Source organism: Xiphophorus maculatus, chromosome 5 (assembly GCF_002775205.1).
Source record: "Xiphophorus maculatus strain JP 163 A chromosome 5, X_maculatus-5.0-male, whole genome shotgun sequence".
Lineage (NCBI taxonomy): Eukaryota > Metazoa > Chordata > Actinopteri > Cyprinodontiformes > Poeciliidae > Xiphophorus > Xiphophorus maculatus.
The window spans coordinates 20,061,937-20,079,054 of record NC_036447.1 but is presented as its reverse complement, the minus strand read 5'-3'; the positions used below and the strand labels follow the sequence as shown (position 1 = coordinate 20,079,054).

At 41.3% G+C, this 17,118-nt stretch overlaps 1 protein-coding gene across 3 annotated transcripts in view; it reads left to right on the top strand.

Moving 5' to 3' along the window:
• Positions 1–16,884, top strand: part of myh11 (myosin heavy chain 11) — a 30,829-nt gene extending 13,945 nt beyond the window's left edge. For 2 of the 3 annotated variants that reach the window (XM_005797223.3, XM_023333313.1), the window contains 36 exons: positions 2,996–3,088; positions 3,185–3,248; positions 3,580–3,678; positions 3,856–3,999; positions 4,104–4,199; positions 4,298–4,416; positions 4,519–4,671; positions 4,787–4,960; positions 5,099–5,272; positions 5,897–6,011; positions 6,142–6,335; positions 6,412–6,533; positions 6,619–6,688; positions 6,783–6,943; positions 7,060–7,168; positions 8,091–8,222; positions 8,393–8,599; positions 8,684–8,821; positions 8,904–9,027; positions 9,130–9,301; positions 9,969–10,181; positions 10,300–10,444; positions 10,523–10,729; positions 10,831–10,935; positions 11,035–11,187; positions 11,298–11,546; positions 11,682–11,894; positions 11,979–12,191; positions 12,276–12,437; positions 12,747–12,875; positions 12,963–13,051; positions 13,141–13,264; positions 13,344–13,552; positions 13,780–13,888; positions 14,384–14,556; positions 15,916–16,884. In XM_005797223.3, the coding sequence (XP_005797280.1) occupies positions 2,996–3,088; positions 3,185–3,248; positions 3,580–3,678; positions 3,856–3,999; positions 4,104–4,199; positions 4,298–4,416; positions 4,519–4,671; positions 4,787–4,960; positions 5,099–5,272; positions 5,897–6,011; positions 6,142–6,335; positions 6,412–6,533; positions 6,619–6,688; positions 6,783–6,943; positions 7,060–7,168; positions 8,091–8,222; positions 8,393–8,599; positions 8,684–8,821; positions 8,904–9,027; positions 9,130–9,301; positions 9,969–10,181; positions 10,300–10,444; positions 10,523–10,729; positions 10,831–10,935; positions 11,035–11,187; positions 11,298–11,546; positions 11,682–11,894; positions 11,979–12,191; positions 12,276–12,437; positions 12,747–12,875; positions 12,963–13,051; positions 13,141–13,264; positions 13,344–13,552; positions 13,780–13,888; positions 14,384–14,556; positions 15,916–16,045 (5,283 nt within the window). In that variant the 3' untranslated portion in view covers positions 16,046–16,884. Of the gene's footprint in view, positions 1–2,995; positions 3,089–3,184; positions 3,249–3,579; positions 3,679–3,855; positions 4,000–4,103; positions 4,200–4,297; positions 4,417–4,518; positions 4,672–4,786; positions 4,961–5,098; positions 5,273–5,896; positions 6,012–6,141; positions 6,336–6,411; positions 6,534–6,618; positions 6,689–6,782; positions 6,944–7,059; positions 7,169–8,090; positions 8,223–8,392; positions 8,600–8,683; positions 8,822–8,903; positions 9,028–9,129; positions 9,302–9,968; positions 10,182–10,299; positions 10,445–10,522; positions 10,730–10,830; positions 10,936–11,034; positions 11,188–11,297; positions 11,547–11,681; positions 11,895–11,978; positions 12,192–12,275; positions 12,438–12,746; positions 12,876–12,962; positions 13,052–13,140; positions 13,265–13,343; positions 13,553–13,779; positions 13,889–14,383; positions 14,557–15,413; positions 15,447–15,915 lie in introns of all 3 variants that reach the window. The other variant, XM_023333314.1, reaches the window with a different exon arrangement.
• Positions 16,885–17,118: the final 234 nt, after the last annotated feature.

The window sequence follows — 17,118 nt, the reverse complement described above, 5'->3', positions numbered from 1 at the left end:
CAACATGTCTCACTAGCTATAGCTTATTTAGAACAGCCTCCTCGCTGGAATAAAATGTTGGCATACTTCCTGGAAGTCTTCCTAAAAGAAAATCCAACTTTTTACTCTGGCGACTGGCTTGTTCAGACTGCATGATGGTTAGTAGAGTACTGACACGCAGTGATGAACGTGCCCCTTTTCCTTCCTTGAGACGGGATTTTTGTCAAATTGATGGTTTTCTCTGCTGCTGGAGATTAAACCAAAACTCTCTCATCGTTCATGAGAGACACGTTCATCACTGACACGCAGTGATGAACGTGCCCCTTTTCCTTCCTTGAGACGGGATTTTTGTCAAATTGATGGTTTTCTCTGCTGCTAGAGATTAAACCAAACTCTCTGCAGCAGTGAAAGAGTCTCTCACAGATCATCGAGCACAGTGTGAGCATGCCCATCTCCTGTTTTTGTCTGTCAAAATCCAACAACCTCTTGACTCCTAAACACATAATCTACCTGTGAGGTACACAGGAAGTGTTCACTGACTCTTCTGTTGCAGATTTTATTGTTTTTTTGTTGTTGTTTTGGTTTTTTGGTTGATTTTTTTTTTTTTTTTTTTTAACATAAACCTCATAAAACAAAGACACATTAACACACAGCAGAAATCCGTCCCACCCCACCCCTCCTACACCGGATTTATTACCCCCACATAAATCCACCTTGTATTCATGCAACAGCCCATGCAAGGTACAGGTTTGTGCATAAGTGAAACAACCAACATTTGACCTTTACACAAATTTATCTGCAAAAATTATTTCAACAAAAGATATGAATGACTACCAAATATCATAGAATTCTTTAACAGATCCTCTAACTGTATAGATTTTATTTTTTTATCTTATGTTTTCATGACAAAGGTTCTGGAAGTGTTTATGCCATGGCCCATTACCTAAAGACAAAAAGGTGCGAAAAAGAAGGATTCATTCAAATTGATGAAGCAAAAAAAAAAATATTTCTCAGTAAAGTGATTTTTTTTTTTCCCTATGTGGCCATTGGCATGAAACTTGCACCAGATCTGTCACAATCACATCAAAACAAAATACTCCATAAATTGGGTGCATTAAGTGAAGTCACACAGTATAGAAGTGTAGCAGATATTTACTGAAAATGTCTTTAGTACTGAGTAGAAAAGGTAAAAGAACAGGTTCTTCCACACAATTTTTCAGGTTAGTCAGATTGACTGGGGCATCAATGGCTTTGTTGTCTGGCTTTGAAACCAATTAAAAGCTTCCTTTTGGTGTTTTTCAGGCTGTTTTGCTTTGAAATCCATATTTGATCCACCTTGTCGAGAATAACCCAGACATCACCGTCACTTGACCTTTGCGTCCAGTTTGTCTTCCAAACACGTTGCATTCAGAAATGTAATGCTGGTCTCCTGTGACCAGACTATATTCTCATTGGATTGTCAAAATGTTCTGTGATGAACTTTAACATCCTTCAGCAGTGAGTGTGGATGGAGTTCCTTTCTTATTGCTTTTAGGGGAAAAAGCTGTGCCTGCCTCCAGGTTTTTCTGAAACTGACTCCTCAAAGCACCTGGTCATGGCTAAGACATTTCTAAAGGAGTCTGAAACCAGTGCCATTAATTTTTGCCAGAGTAAAGTTTTGAAGCTGTTGAGTTCTCTGTTTTTACCCATCATGACATGCTTTTGATTTGATAGGCTTTCAGCGAGGATTAAACCTACTGATCTTCATTTGCTCTGACGGGGAGCAGAAATGCTTTATACTGCAGATTTCAGACATTTTCTTTTTGTACTTTGTGTTCAGAGCTTATTTCCTTGTTCTTCCACTTTTTTACACTTGTTGCATGGAGTTTTTTTGCTTTATGCGTTTTTATTTTGTGTAAATTTCCTGGTTGTGTTGTTGATGTGGTGTATATTTAATCTCAAAAGCCTTTACTTAGTGAGGGGAAAAGGTTTTGGTGATCATATTCTGTATTAGGCTATGTGTGTTAATTTTTTTTTTTTTTAAGTGAGTAACTTCTTTTCTACTAATCTCACACACGTTTTGGGTGTCTAGAGGAAATATTGCCTGGTTATTCTTTCCTCTAAGTTCCAGAAGCTCCCACAGTTTGAACAGGAATAGTTTCAGGAATGTTTTGGGTTTTTTTCTTTTCCTTTTTTTCCCCCTCTCCTTTTTGACTCCTGCTGCTTATCTGCCTTAAAAGTTTATATTTACATTTCATGAGATGCAAGTTTTTCCTTTACTTCCACCTTGCTGTGCTCTGTCTTCTTCCCTTTGTTTTCTAGTTTTCCTGAACTCTGAACAGCACATCATCAGTGGGTCTGTATTTTCTCCTTTTCCCTAAAACATAAGAGTGGCTTTTATTTTGCCGCATTTGGTACAGAAGGTTGTTTTTTCCAGAAACATCAACATTATATTCGATCTAAATAAATTCCAGGGATTGAAATAAGAGAGACTTTTTTAAAATTAACTTTGACTATAAATCATTTACCATCAGTCTGAAGAGCTACTTCTTTATACTGTTTTCTTTTTTCCCTTCTTTCTCTTCCAGGCTTTAGCTCATTTACACAGCTAAAGCCTGTGGGTGTTTTTAATTAAGAAAATTTATGTAGAGGACCTGACCTCCTGACCTCGATGCAGACAAAAGGAACCACTTTGATCAGGAGGATTAGCTCGATTCAAAGTGATGGGCTGTCCACCTCGGTTACAGACATTCACTCAGCTACTTTTGCTGGAGACAAATTACATCTCCAGAAAATATGTTTGGATAATTCTTAATACATCAAAATCTATCAAATAAGTTTTCGTAAACTAAGACGACTTTTCTTGATTCTATGTAATTATGCCTTTTACTGCTCACTATAAAATGCCTTAGTAGTGGTAAATCAATTAGATGAATTATTTGATGCCGTCTTCCCCTTATCCTGCATCGTTATCGTGGTAAACACTCACCGAGAATCACCCTTGTATCTTCTTGACACCACCTACTTCTGTCACCAGGGCGAGCTGGAGAAGCAACTCCTGCAGGCCAATCCCATCCTTGAGGCCTTCGGAAACGCCAAGACCATCAAAAATGACAACTCCTCTCGATTTGTGAGTTTGTGGTTTAAAGAAGTATATATTTTATTTATGTATATTTTGGAGTCCGTGATGGGAAGCTCACTTTTCCTTGTCATCTCTCTTTTTCAGGGAAAATTCATCCGCATTAACTTTGATGTGACGGGCTACATTGTTGGAGCAAACATTGAGACTTGTATCCTTTTAATGAGATTTTTTGCAGCTCTGAAACAACTTCTTTCCCAATTTAGGCTATTCTAGCAACTTATCCACCTGCAGTCTTATCACGCCACAACTCTTTTTAATAGAAGTACAGAAGAGATTAAAATGATAGCTAGCAGATTGTGTCTTACATATGAAGTCATGCCACTTGAAGTTTCCCATAGTTTGTTGCAAACACAAAATTCTGCGTATTCTATCAGATAAAAAAAAAGGCAATCCATAATTGCAAAGAGGGAGAACAAGGATCTATATATTGTTTACTCTGAATGCAAAATTTGTGTTCCTCAACTAGGGGCTGCTCTCAGACCTGCTGGAAAAGTCCCGGTGCATCCGGCAGGCAAAGACAGAAAGAGCTTTTCACATTTTCTACTACATGATCGCTGGCGCCAAAGACAAAATGAAAGGTTAGATTATTATCTTTAAGCTTCTTTAAACTGTTCACACATTGTACTTAAGAGTATGCTGACAAGGAGTCACAAGTTCTTACAAATGGGGGGGAAAAATGTTTAAAGACAAATGAAAGCTGAGCATGCTCTTAATGAAGTAATTAAGTTGTTTGACTGTTTTTCTATCATCATCAGAGGACCTTCTTCTGGAGCCCTTCAGTAATTACCGCTTCCTGAGTGCGGGCCATGTTCAGATTTCTGGACAGCAAGACGATGAACTGTTCGAGGAGACCATGGAGGCAATGAACATCATGGGCTTCACTGAGGAGGAAAGAACTGGTAACAGCGGCTTTTCTGTTATTGTGCATGGAAATGCCTGCATATCTCATGCAGTGGCAGTACCTTAATCGGTCTACTTCATGTGTTTGCTCTTAATGATGCAGATATATTGAAGGTTTGCTCCACCGTAATGCAGCTGGGAAACATTGAGTTCAAGAAAGAGAGGAATCAAGAGCAGGCCACCATGCCGGACAACACTGGTTAGAAACTTTTACGTCCAACGAGTCAAATGATGTTTTCATTACAAATTTCTGTGCTTATTGGTTTTATTACTTAACCACTTTTTTCACGTCCCCAGCGGCACAGAAGGTTTGCCACCTGCAGGGCATCAATGTGACGGACTTCACCAGAGCAATCCTCACCCCTCGTATCAAAGTGGGCAGAGAGGTGGTGCAGAAGGCACAAACCAAAGAGCAGGTAAAACCAATTAAAACTACACACCATAGGTTAATTTAGAAGTTCTTGTAACAGTAAGTGCATTTGATTTGTTGTGGATTTAATTTTTTTTGTATATATTAGGCTGATTTTGCTATCGAAGCTTTGGCTAAGGCCATTTTTGAGCGACTCTTCCGCTGGATCCTGGGCCGCGTCAACAAAACGTTGGACAAGACCAAACGTCAGGGAGCCTCCTTCCTGGGAATCCTTGATATTGCCGGCTTTGAGATTTTTGAAGTATAAACATATTTATCAGTCACATTTCATCATTGCGTGACTACAAATGCCTTGAGGTAAAAGTACTTGCACAGATGGAGGACATGTGATGTGTATCTTCTGCTGTGTGTGTTAGGACAACTCATTTGAGCAACTGTGCATCAACTACACCAACGAGAAGCTGCAGCAGCTCTTCAACCACACCATGTTCATCCTGGAGCAGGAGGAGTACCAGAGGGAGGGCATTGAGTGGAACTTTATCGACTTTGGACTTGACCTACAGCCCTGCATCGAGCTCATTGAGAGGCCGGTAACGTGTACTGACGCGTTAAAAATAGCCACTGGAATGAACACATTGCAATAACAAGTTCCACTTCCATGCACAGAGGAAGTTTAAAATGTAAAATTAGTTATTTTATTGCTAAGCCCCGTTGTGTATCCTCCACAGAACAATCCTCCAGGCATCTTGGCCCTGCTGGATGAAGAGTGCTGGTTCCCAAAAGCCACAGATGTCTCTTTTGTGGAGAAACTCATGAACACTCAAGGAAGCCATGTGAAGTTTGCCAAACCAAAGCAGCTCAAAGACAAAACGGAGTTCTCCATTCTTCACTATGCTGGAAAGGTGAATATGAAGAAATGACACAAATGCGTCCTGTTATTGTTTTACTGATGCATTTTTTTAATACTTTGCTCTCAAGAAGAAAGACTTTCTTTTAATCTAAAATGGTCTTTTTTTTAAATAAAGTTTCTGAAGGTTTTTCAAAGATTTTTTATTTATTTATTTTTAATTTGGGTGATTTTGTTCCTGTTCTGAGCAAAAACAGTAGATCAAATCAGTGGATTTTTAAAAAAACATTTTTGTAATAAAGATGACCTATTTCAAAACCTCAGAAATGAATCATCCTTCGGTTCATTATACCTTGTCTCCCAAATTTTCATCTCTTGAGTCTTTCTAAATGACGGAGCTAAAATATGTATTTTATGTTTGTCACATTGTCGATTTGTAATTTTTATACATTAAGGCCAATTAAGATCGCTTCTTTGTGACAGAAAGCTGGTTTATAATTGGTTCATTATCAAACTGTTCATACCTTCCAGTTATTTTAACAAGGCAAAAATTTATTTCTCTGAAGACTAGATAAAAACCTTTTGCACTATATTGTTCAAAAAAAGGTTTCCTCTGACTGCTTATGCCTTAAAGGAAGAAAAACATTGACTAAGGTTATGTAATGATTTTGTTTTTTAGGTAGATTATAATGCCACAGCCTGGCTGACAAAGAACATGGACCCACTAAATGACAACGTCACAGCACTGCTCAACAACTCCTCCAGCCTATTTGTGCAGGACCTCTGGAAAGATTGTGAGATATGAGATATACACAAAAATAATTATTTCTGATAAGTGAACAAATACCTTACCTACTTTACCCTCATAGAAATGTACATATTATTGTGTAAATGTACAAGCTCTGTTTACACTTTGTTCTTCAGCGGACCGGGTGGTTGGTCTGGACACGATAGCCAAGATGACGGACAGCACCATGCCAAGCGGATCAAAAACCAAGAAGGGAATGTTTCGTACTGTGGGACAACTCTACAAGGAGTCTCTGGCAAAACTCATGACAACACTACACAACACTCAGCCCAACTTCGTCAGATGCATCATCCCAAACCACGAGAAGAGGGTTAAGCGCAATACATAGCTTTTGCATCATATACTAAAGTTCTTGCTGTTAGAATCCTAAAATTGAACCTTTTCAGGCAGGAAAGCTGGATGCACACCTGGTGCTCGAGCAGCTGAGGTGTAACGGTGTGTTGGAGGGAATCCGAATCTGTCGGCAAGGTTTTCCAAATCGAATTGTTTTCCAGGAGTTCCGTCAAAGGTTGGTGTAAAACCATTTGTATCAGTCTTAATATCCAGTTTATGATAAATCCGGGTAATGGCGACTTCTGTCCGTCTCTGTACAGATATGAAATCTTGGCTGCAAGTGCTATTCCAAAAGGCTTCATGGATGGCAAACAAGCCTGCTGCCTCATGGTGGGAACAATTATAATTTTTAATCTCATCTTCATAGTGATCTTCATCCCGCTGCTCTTCCTAAAAGTCCTATTAAAATCTTATGTCTGTGCAGATCAAGCATCTTGACTTGGACCCCAACCTGTACAGGATTGGACAGAGTAAGATCTTCTTCCGAACTGGAGTGCTTGCCCAGTTGGAGGAGGAGAGAGATCTGAAGATCACCGTGATCATCATTGCTTTCCAGGCTCAGGCGAGAGGCTTCCTGGCTAGAAAGTAGGAGCGCACAAGCTTTCACGCACAAAATTTTGTCTGCTCATACTCAACATTAACATGACTTTACATTTATGATTTCATGTTCTTTATTATTTTTAACCGCTTTGTTTTCAAAGGGCATTTGCCAAGAGGCAGCAGCAGCTGACGGCCATGAAAGTGATCCAAAGGAATTGTGCCGCTTACCTTAAACTCAGGAACTGGCAGTGGTGGAGACTCTTCACAAAGGTCTGCTCCTGACGGACCACAATGTCACAGTGTACCGTTGTTTTGTAGCCTATATTTAGTGTTGTGCAAGGTCATCCTTAATGAGAACTAGTTCTATGTTTTCTTCACACGAGTTAATATTAACTTATTTGAATGCTTTTCTCATGACTAAACATGCCAGTGTCATTATCAGTTTCTTTTTTTCTCCAGCTGGAGATTCCCTGCCTGCAGCAGATTCTGCAGAGTAATACCAGAACTTTGATGCAGTAACAACTCAGTATAATCTGTTTCAAAGTTAAGCCACAAGCCTGCAGTTTAACTTAAATTTAAAATAGATAGGCATAATTTACCAACAATAATTCAGCACAAATGTATATCTTCAACAGAAAAAGTTTTCTCTTGTGCACACATGGAAAGCTTTTCACTTTAAGGGAAATTTTGCAGCTCTGTGCTGCGTGAAAAGGTTGACGTTAGCCTAATTTTCTTGATGTTGCATCGAGCCAAAAAGGTAAGCTAAGTGATCTGACTATATTGTGACCCTCACCTATGGTAATGAGACAGGATCACTATGGACAGATGACAAACAAAAGCAGCTGAAATTAGCTTTTTCCGGCGAGTGACTGGGCTAAGAATTAGAGATGGGGTCATATCTGGGTTTCCCTCCTGGACCAGCTGCCCTCAAAACCTGATTTTGAATAAACAAAAGATTATAGAGCCATCATTGATATTTTGTACAGATATGCATTAGGTTCAAGCTTATCATTTAAAATAAACCTTAAGTTAAATTACCAAACATTGTCACTTACAAACATGCTCATTTAAGCACTTTTGTGCACAACACACATTTGTTTTAATTTACCCAGAAATAACTGGATAAATGATTTAAACAACTTTAAATTTGACATCAGTTTAAAAATATTTTCCTAACGTTTGCTATTTACAGGTCAAGCCTCTGCTGCAAGTGACCCGGCAAGAGGAGGAGATGAGTCTAAAGGAGGATGAGCTGAACAGAGCCAAAGAGGTGGCAACCAAGTTTGAATCAGAGCTAAAAGAAATCACCCTGAAACACACTCAGGTAAAGGATGACACAAGCAATCACATGGTTTACAATCTGTTTTCCAGACCTTTCTGCTAGATATTTAAACATAAAATTTCCAGCTTGCTTAAGCCTGTCTTTTCTTATTTAAATTTACAAAAGAAAGCAAACATAAAGAAGAAATGACTATTTGACTCTGTGCCATACAGATTGTAGAGGAGCGGAACGCCCTGCAGGAGCAGCTCCAGGCTGAGACCGAGCTGTACGCAGAGGCAGAGGAGATGAGGGTCCGCCTGGCAGCGAAGAAGCAGGAGTTGGAGGAGATCCTCCATGAGATGGAGGCCAGACTGGATGAAGAGGAAGAACGTGCTCAGACACTGCTGCTGGACAAGAAGAAGATGCAGCAGCAGATGCAGGTCTGATCTGATCTGTCACTTCTCTGCTCATTTGTCTATAATGACAGGTGATGAAACTAATAGCTGGGTTGTTTTTTCCTAAAGGAACTGGAGGAGCATTTGGAAGAAGAAGAGGATGCCCGTCAAAAGCTGCAGCTGGAGAAAGTGACGTCTGAAGGAAAGATAAAAAAGCTGGAGGATGACATCCTGGTTATGGAGGACCAAAACAACAAACTGCTGAAGGTCTGGTTTGCAATCCAGAATAATTTATTCCAGATTTCTGGCTGTCACATATTGAGGGAGTTTATTTGTGATGGCTTTGTAGGAGCGCAAGCTGATGGAGGAAAGAATTGCTGATTTCAGTGCCAATCTGGCAGAGGAAGAGGAGAAATCCAAAAACCTCACAAAGCTCAAAAACAAACACGAGTCCATGATCTCGGATTTGGAAGGTAATCCAAATCCAAACCAGATCTTGTAGCGTGAAAAAAAAAAAAAAAAAAAAAAAAAGGTTGAACAAAGAGATTGCTGAGCTGACTTTTCTGCCGTTCTAGTCCGCTTGAAGAAAGAAGAAAAAACTCGGCAGGAGCTGGATAAGGCAAAGCGAAAGTTGGAGGCAGAGTCCAATGACTTACAAGAGCAAATAGCCGACCTGCAGGCCCAGATCGCTGACCTTAAGGCTCAGCTGGCCAAGAAGGAGGAAGAATTACAGAACGCATTGTCCAGGTGACGCCCTGCATTTGCAAAATGTTCATACCCCTGGGATTTTTAATGGTTTTTTTTTTTCTTGTCATAAAGTACTACTTGATTTTATGTGCCTAATTCTATTGCTCTATTTATGAGGTGGAAGAAAATGGTACGTTGTTTCAAAACATTTTTTACTAAGGATCAGAAAAAGTTAGCTTTCATTTAAATTCAACAACCTTCATTCAGATTGTCCTAAATGAGATCAAATTAAGTTGATTTCTCTCAGAAGTATTTTAACATATAAATTGAGTCTGCTTGGCCAGAATTAAAGGAATGATGGACCTAAAGTTAACTTTAAATATCGATTTCAAGGTTTTGACACATTCTGAGATGCTTTTCATTGATTGAGAACAGTGGTGAGTAAAATGTCAGGCTTTGGATGTTCAAAGCTGGCAGAGATGTACCCCAAAAGGCTTGTAGCATTTCTTGCTGTTGCAAATTATAAACCGTTTATATTATAAACCGGACATTAAGCGAAACATGTTTCTAAGTATTGTCTTTCCTTTGTTTTCCACATCACAAATATGCACGTAGTTGTTTATTTACATAAAGTGAAACTTAGAATTGCAATGTGACAATTAAACCAAATCTCAAAAGTAACCAAATATTTGCTTGAGTTCAAGTTGACACCCTTTATTCCTCTTAGGTTAGAAGATGAGACGGCCCAGAAAAACAACGCTCTGAAGAAGATCAGGGAGCTGGAGGGTCACATCTCCGACCTGCAGGAGGATCTCGACTCTGAGCGAGCGGCCAGGAACAAGGCGGAGAAGATCAAGCGCGACCTCGGCGAGGAGCTGGAGGCGCTCAAATCAGAGCTAGAAGACACTCTGGACACAACTGCTACTCAGCAAGAGTTGAGGTTGGTCATATGGAACATGAATATCTTTAAAGGGATTTTATAAAGTTAAGAACAGCTTTTCTTTGTAAAAAAATAAATAAATAAATAAAAACTGTTGTGCCTCGCTGACTGTCTGCAGAGCCAAACGAGAACAAGAGGTGACCCTGCTGAAGAGAGCCATTGACGAGGAGAACCGCACACACGAGGCCCAAATACAGGAAATGCGACAGAAACACACCCAAGCTGTGGAGGAGCTGACTGAGCAGCTGGAACAGTCCAAACGAGTGAGCCTGGGTCGCTAAACACACGCGCTGTGTTTTTTATCCCAGTAGATACTAGTGTCGTCACAATCTTCTGCTCAGGTGAAGTCCAATCTGGAGAAGGCTAAACAAGCTCTGGAGAAGGAAACCTCTGAGTTAACCATGGAGGTGCGCTCACTGACTCAGGCCAAACAGGACGGGGAGCACAAGAGGAAGAAGCTGGAGGGTCAGGTGGCAGATCTGCAGTCGCGCTTCTCCGACAGCGAGAAGCAGAAGGCTGAACTGGGAGAGCGCTGCTCTAAGATCACTGCAAGTTTTATTTTTTGTTCTTAAAAGCATTAGTGCAGAAATAAAGTGGGGAATTTTAAAGTATTGGGGTGCAGAAATAATGTAGCATTTTCTCTGTGCAGGTTGAACTGGAGAGTGTTACAAACTTACTGAATGAAGCAGAGGGCAAGAACATCAAACTGAGCAAAGATGTGACCAGCCTTTCTTCCCAGCTCCAAGACACGCAGGTTTGTGCTGAAACATGTGTAACTTTTTCCGGTGTGAATGTTTTCAACGGCGCAAGTTTGTGATGAAAGTAATTACTCTGAGCCGCTGTGCATCTGCAGGAGCTGCTGGCTGAGGAGACGCGTCAGAAACTGCAGATCTCTACAAAGTTGCGTCAAGCAGAAGACGACAAGAACAGCCTGCAGGAGCAGCTGGAGGAGGAGATAGAGGCCAAGAGGAACGTGGAGCGACACGTTTCCACCCTCAACATCCAGGTCAGGAGTTACATTTTCATTTTCCACAGTTGGAGTTTATCACTATAGAAAACAGAGTTGAGTGTAAAACAACATAGTTTTACTGTTTTTGTTGTTTGTTTTTTTTACAGTTATCAGATGCGAAGAAGAAGCTGGAAGAGATGTCTGGTAACATAGAGCTTCTGGAGGAAGGGAAAAAGCGACTGCAAAGAGACCTGGAGGCGGCCAACACTCAATTCGAAGAGAAGGCCTCTGCGTACGATAAGCTGGAGAAAACCAAGAACCGCCTGCAGCAGGAACTGGAGGACACATTGATGGACCTGGACAACCAGAGACAAATTGTGTCCAACCTGGAGAAGAAGCAGAAGAAGTTTGACCAGGTGAATATCACCAGAAAAAATCATTTATTTATTTTTTTTAATTAGACAGAAATCAGTTTAAATTTGAATGCTTATGAAATGTAGCTGTTATAAATGTGCATACAGTTCTTGATTTTTATCATCTCTGACCTTCAGATGCTGGCTGAGGAGAAGAGCATCTCCAGTAAATACGCAGATGAGAGGGATCGTGCAGAAGCCGAGGCCAGAGAAAAGGAAACCAAGGCTCTGTCGCTGGCGAGGGCCCTGGAGGAGGCCCAGGATGCCAGAGAGGAGCTGGAGCGGGCCAACAAGGCCCTGAGGGTGGAGATGGAAGACCTGATCAGTTCCAAGGATGATGTGGGAAAAAATGTTAGTTCTTAAAACATCTCAGTAGCTTTTGGTCTTGAATTGATTTTCAGCCTCCCAGTTAATTTGAAAACGTGCTGATGGCAGGTTCACGAGCTGGAGAAGTCCAAACGAGGCCTGGAGGCCCAGGTGGAGGAGATGAAGACCCAGCTGGAGGAGCTGGAGGATGAGCTGCAGGCAGCCGAAGACGCCAAGCTGCGTCTGGAGGTCAACATGCAGGCGCTAAAGGCCCAGTTCGAACGAGACCTTCAGGGACGGGACGAGATGGGAGAGGAGAAGAAGAGGCAACTGGTCAAACAGGTAAGAACCGGGACGGATTCCTTTTAGCCGATGTTGAAAGAAACTTCATCAGTGATGGTAAACGATGATCCACACCGACTGCAGGTCCGCGAGTTGGAGACCGAGCTGGAAGATGAACGTAAACAGAAGGCCCAGGCCGCAGCAGCCAAGAAGAAGCTGGAGACGGACATGAAGGATTTGGAGGGACAGATCGAGACGGCCAATAAGGGACGAGACGAGGCCATCAAGCAGCTCCGCAAGCTCCAGGTGAGAGTGAGGAGATGAAGGAGCGTGGATGGATGCTCGTGCCTTGGTAGGTTTTGATACATTTGTGCATTTATAATGTTTTTTTGTTTTTTTTCACAAATTATCTCCACCAGGAAAGGTTTTTCAAGTTGTTAACCGTATAAACTCTGAGAAAGAGCCCTACAACTGATTGCTTGGTTACACTGCTACAACTATCTGTAGTTACTACAACACAAGAAGTGTCTGGCTCCATGCAAACATTGCAAATGAACAAATCATGTTAACATATACCTTGTCACTCCCTGTTTTTATCTGTGTTTCTGCATCCAGGGTCAGATGAAGGACTACCAGAGGGAGCTGGACGACGCTCGTGCTGCGAGGGAGGAGGTTCTGTCCACAGCAAAGGAGAGCGAGAAGAAGGCCAAGAGTCTGGAGGCTGAACTCATGCAATTGCAGGAGGTGATAAGATGGATTCCTAACAAGGTAAAAATCTCTGTGCAATCAGAGGATGCTTAGTAACAGGAAACCCCTCTAATCCGTTTCCAGGAACTGGCTGCAGCCGAAAGAGGCCGGAAGCAGGCAGAGGCCGAGAGAGACGAACTTTCTGATGAGCTGGCAAGCAACTCTTCTGGAAAGTGGGTGGAAAAGATTTCTGCTTTTCTTTTGTCTGTGGGGTAAACGGAGCGCACGTTTGACATTTTCTCACTATGATCCATGAGTTTAGATCCGCACTGGCAGATGAGAAACGTCGACTTGAAGCCAAGATAACCCAGTTGGAGGAGGAGCTGGAGGAGGAGCAGGGCAACATGGAAATCCTCAACGATAGACTGAGGAAGAGCACACAGCAGGTGACCTGACCCGGAGGAGCCACTTGGATCACGGCGAAGTGAAACTGCGAGCCCTGAACCTTGACTCTGTCTTCATCAGGTGGAGCAGCTGAACAACGAGCTGCAGACGGAGCGCAGCACCTCCCAGAAGAACGAGAGCGCTCGGCAGCAGATGGAGCGCCAAAACAAGGAGCTGAAAGCCAAGTTGCAGGAGATGGAGAACCAGGTCAAGTCCAAGTTCAAGTCCTCCATCTCTGCCCTGGAGGCCAAGGTGGCACAGCTGGAGGAGCAGCTGGAGCAGGAGAACAGGTTAGGGACAAATAAAATCCTTGTATAAATTTCAAACATAACCTTTTGACTGCTGGTCTTATTTTATGACTGATCAAACCTAAATAACTCTTAAGTTACAGCAAGAATTGAAATCACACAAAGTAGCAATCTGATTGCTTTTAAAATGTCACTTTGTACACCATTTTATTTGTTTTTACTTTTTTGGTTTAAAAGTGCACTTTAACTTTTTTTTTTAATCACTTTAGAGATAAGCAGGCGTCTGCCAAGGGCATGCGCCAGAAGGACAAGAAGCTCAAAGACATGATGATGCAGCTTGAAGATGAAAGGAAACAATCAGAGCAATACAAGGATCAGGTAAAAACACCCAAACAATCTGTAGTAAATAAGGATTTCTTTTTGTTTGCTTTTTTTATGCAAAAACAAAAAGATGCCTGAAGTATCCATTGCCGTCATGGTGAAAAGGACATTTTCATACATAAATATTAGTAGCTAACAGATGATCAAAAATATACTCTTTGAATCACTAGCTTGCAGAAAGGTGAGATTTAACTGTATAAGTAAGTTGTTTTTTTTGGGGGGGGGGGGAATTTGCCCAGCTGCCATGCTTGCAAAGCAAACCCAAATTATGACTCCCCCACCACCGTGCTCGACAGTTATTAGGTTTAGGGTGTTGGTACCTCGTTTTAGTTTTTGCCAGAAAACACCACTTTGGCAGCAGGATTTCTTCTCTGCTGCAACTGTTGAGATGTTTTCGCTATGACTTTGTGCACACACACATACTTGCTAGCAAAAACCTCAAAATAAAAAGCTACGTGCCCCGTCAGGATATTACTTTTGTTAATCCATCAGGCAGAGAAGGCAAATACTCGCATGAAGCAGCTGAAGAGGCAGTTGGAGGAGTCTGAGGAAGAGTCTCAGCGCGCTACAGCGGCCCGCAGGAAGCTGCAGCGAGAGCTGGATGAAGCCACTGAGGCCAATGACGCCATGAGCCGCGAGGTCAGCTCCCTCAAGAACAAACTCAGGTAGGACGGTTTTCTTTTGACCTCATTTTGTCCTCAACACTAATAAAAGGAGCTGGCCAACTTTCTGCCATTGAAAATGTATTTATAGTCCTCGAATTAGTTTTACAGTTTGTCATAGTGCTAGCACTACAAATGCATCGAAATTGGTGGTTTCAGAAAATACACAAACTACGTAGAGCTTAACTGTGACGTGGAAGGAAAAGGAAGCACAATTTTAAGAATTTCTACAAATAAAACCCTAAAAAATTGTGGTTGAATAATGTTTTTTGGCAGAGATGCATTTTTGCTACAAATATGTCCACATATTTGTAGCAAAAATGTCTTCCCCCTACAGGTCTTCAGAGACATGTCTCTAAAAATTGGCCCTACTGACTGCAAAGTCAGATTGCTCTGAACAATCGAAGAGTATCGTTGTCAATTATTGCTAAAGATTCTCTGTTGGAGTCGCGCATCATTTTCCTTTAACTTTATAGTTATGTGCTTCTTTAGGACATACAATCTCCTAAAAAGACATTTCAATTTGTGGTAGTAAGATGAAAAAATTTCAATGTTCAGAGGGTCTGAAACTTGATGCACTTTCATTTAGTCTTCCAGGTAATGGCAAACTTCCTGAAAAGTATGAATCTATAAAACAGTGGGCATAAACTATTTTTAGTGATTAAAAGTTTTGAAAAAGCTGTGTACTTTCTTGAACAATGCTTTCAAAAGAGTCCTTGGATTTAATTGAGATTGAAAATTGTTCAGTTTGACTGAAGAGTGACTCTCCACTACAAAACTATTCCAGGACATTTAAATCCATGAAAGATGTTTACATTTGCCGAGTCGAAGCAAAACAATCCTGTCCCTCTCTATTGCAGAGGCAACCCTGAGCCTAAGGAGTGACACCGCAGGTACCTCTGCATTAAGTTTCCCCATCACCGTTACTCATTCATTTACAATCTTTTCATCCTCCATGCTCTCTCTAAATGCTCTTATTTCTTCCATTGAGCCTAACTGAGAGAAATATGGCTCATTATTCTTTTAATTAAAAGGAAAACTCTTCAAATTTGGAATTTCACCATTGAGTTCTCCTTCATTCTGTTTTCTGGTGGCCATCTTTCTCTCAGTGCTTGGTTTAATTGTCATAAACCAAACTCATTTTCCTGAGCAAGGAGTTAAATGAGTTACGATTACCAGCGTGCTTTAGCAGTAACCGAAGCACAACCTGTACATTCTGCGTTTCATTGACCCTCCCTGCAGTGTGCAACACCTGCCTGGGTTTTACACAACGCCTAACCAGCTGACGGCATCGCTGCTCTCAATGTGACCGTATGTTTGTGTGTCTTCTTCGTGCGTACACGTCTCTCTGTGGCGTTTTAGGCGTGGAAACGAGCCGTCCTTCAGCAGCGCGCCGCGCCGTATGGGCGGAGGCCGGAGAGTGATGGAGGACGCCTCGGAGGAGGACGGAGACTCCCAAAATGACTTCAATGGAACAAAGTCCTTAGAATAGGAAGGACTTTGGAAAACCAGACATAAAAGTTCAGGGGCAATGGCTGTCTCCAACAAGTTAATGTCAAAAGCCTGCTTCGCTATCCTTCGTGACACTTCTAAATATATATTTTCATTTATCTTATTTCTAGTAGTTAACAGGTTATTCTTTTGAAGTGCACACACACGTTCAGAAGGACTTGATATTCACAAAGAGGAGTTGTTCACGTGGCTCCGTTGTTGTGATTTGCTGTTTCTAACAAACACTGTTTTTTGGGGGGAGAGTTTTTTTGTTGTTTTTGGGGGGGGAGTTTTTTTGTACTGCACTGAATGTCTGATTCCTACTCGTAATGTTTTGTACACAGAAATGCCTTTTTATCGACACCCACTTTAAAATCTAAAGCAGGCGTGTAACTCCTGTCGTCCTGTTGCCTGTGACTGCTGTTACTGTTCCAGCAGCACTGAAATGGGTTCAGATTGGATGGGCAGAGTTTAGTCTTTCTGCGTCCAGTCAGTGCTGACTTTTATATCCCATCAAATATTTAACCCAGAGTTTTTAAAGCCACTTTTTGACATTATTTGCACCTTTTCTGTGCTCTGTTGTGCTCATGATTCTGCTCACTAGAGGACAGACGAGGTTTATCTCCTATTAAATCAATCATGAACCACATGTTTATATGGCACTGGGCACATTTTTATTTTCTATTTGTTCAAATTTACATGTACATGCTCTACAATTCTCCTCCAGTCACATTTAAACTAATTAAGTCTCATTCAATATAATCAGCTATTGTTTACATGACACTTTGTTGTATTCTTTAATTGTTGAACCACTTGCACAAAATAAAGAGCTAAAAAAAACCTCAGTTTTATTTTTTGAACACCTTATCCTTCAACTTAACATGCCAACTGTAAGCAGGCTGAATGAAAGATGAACGTGGGCAAGTCTAATCCGTCAGGGACAGTTTGAGACGTTTCCCTGATTATTTATAATGAATGGGTCATTGGCAAGTTGCTGGCGAACACAACACTGCAAAAACACAAAATCTTATTTTAGTGTTTAAGGTTTTGCTTCAAGTGCAAATACCTTAGCAC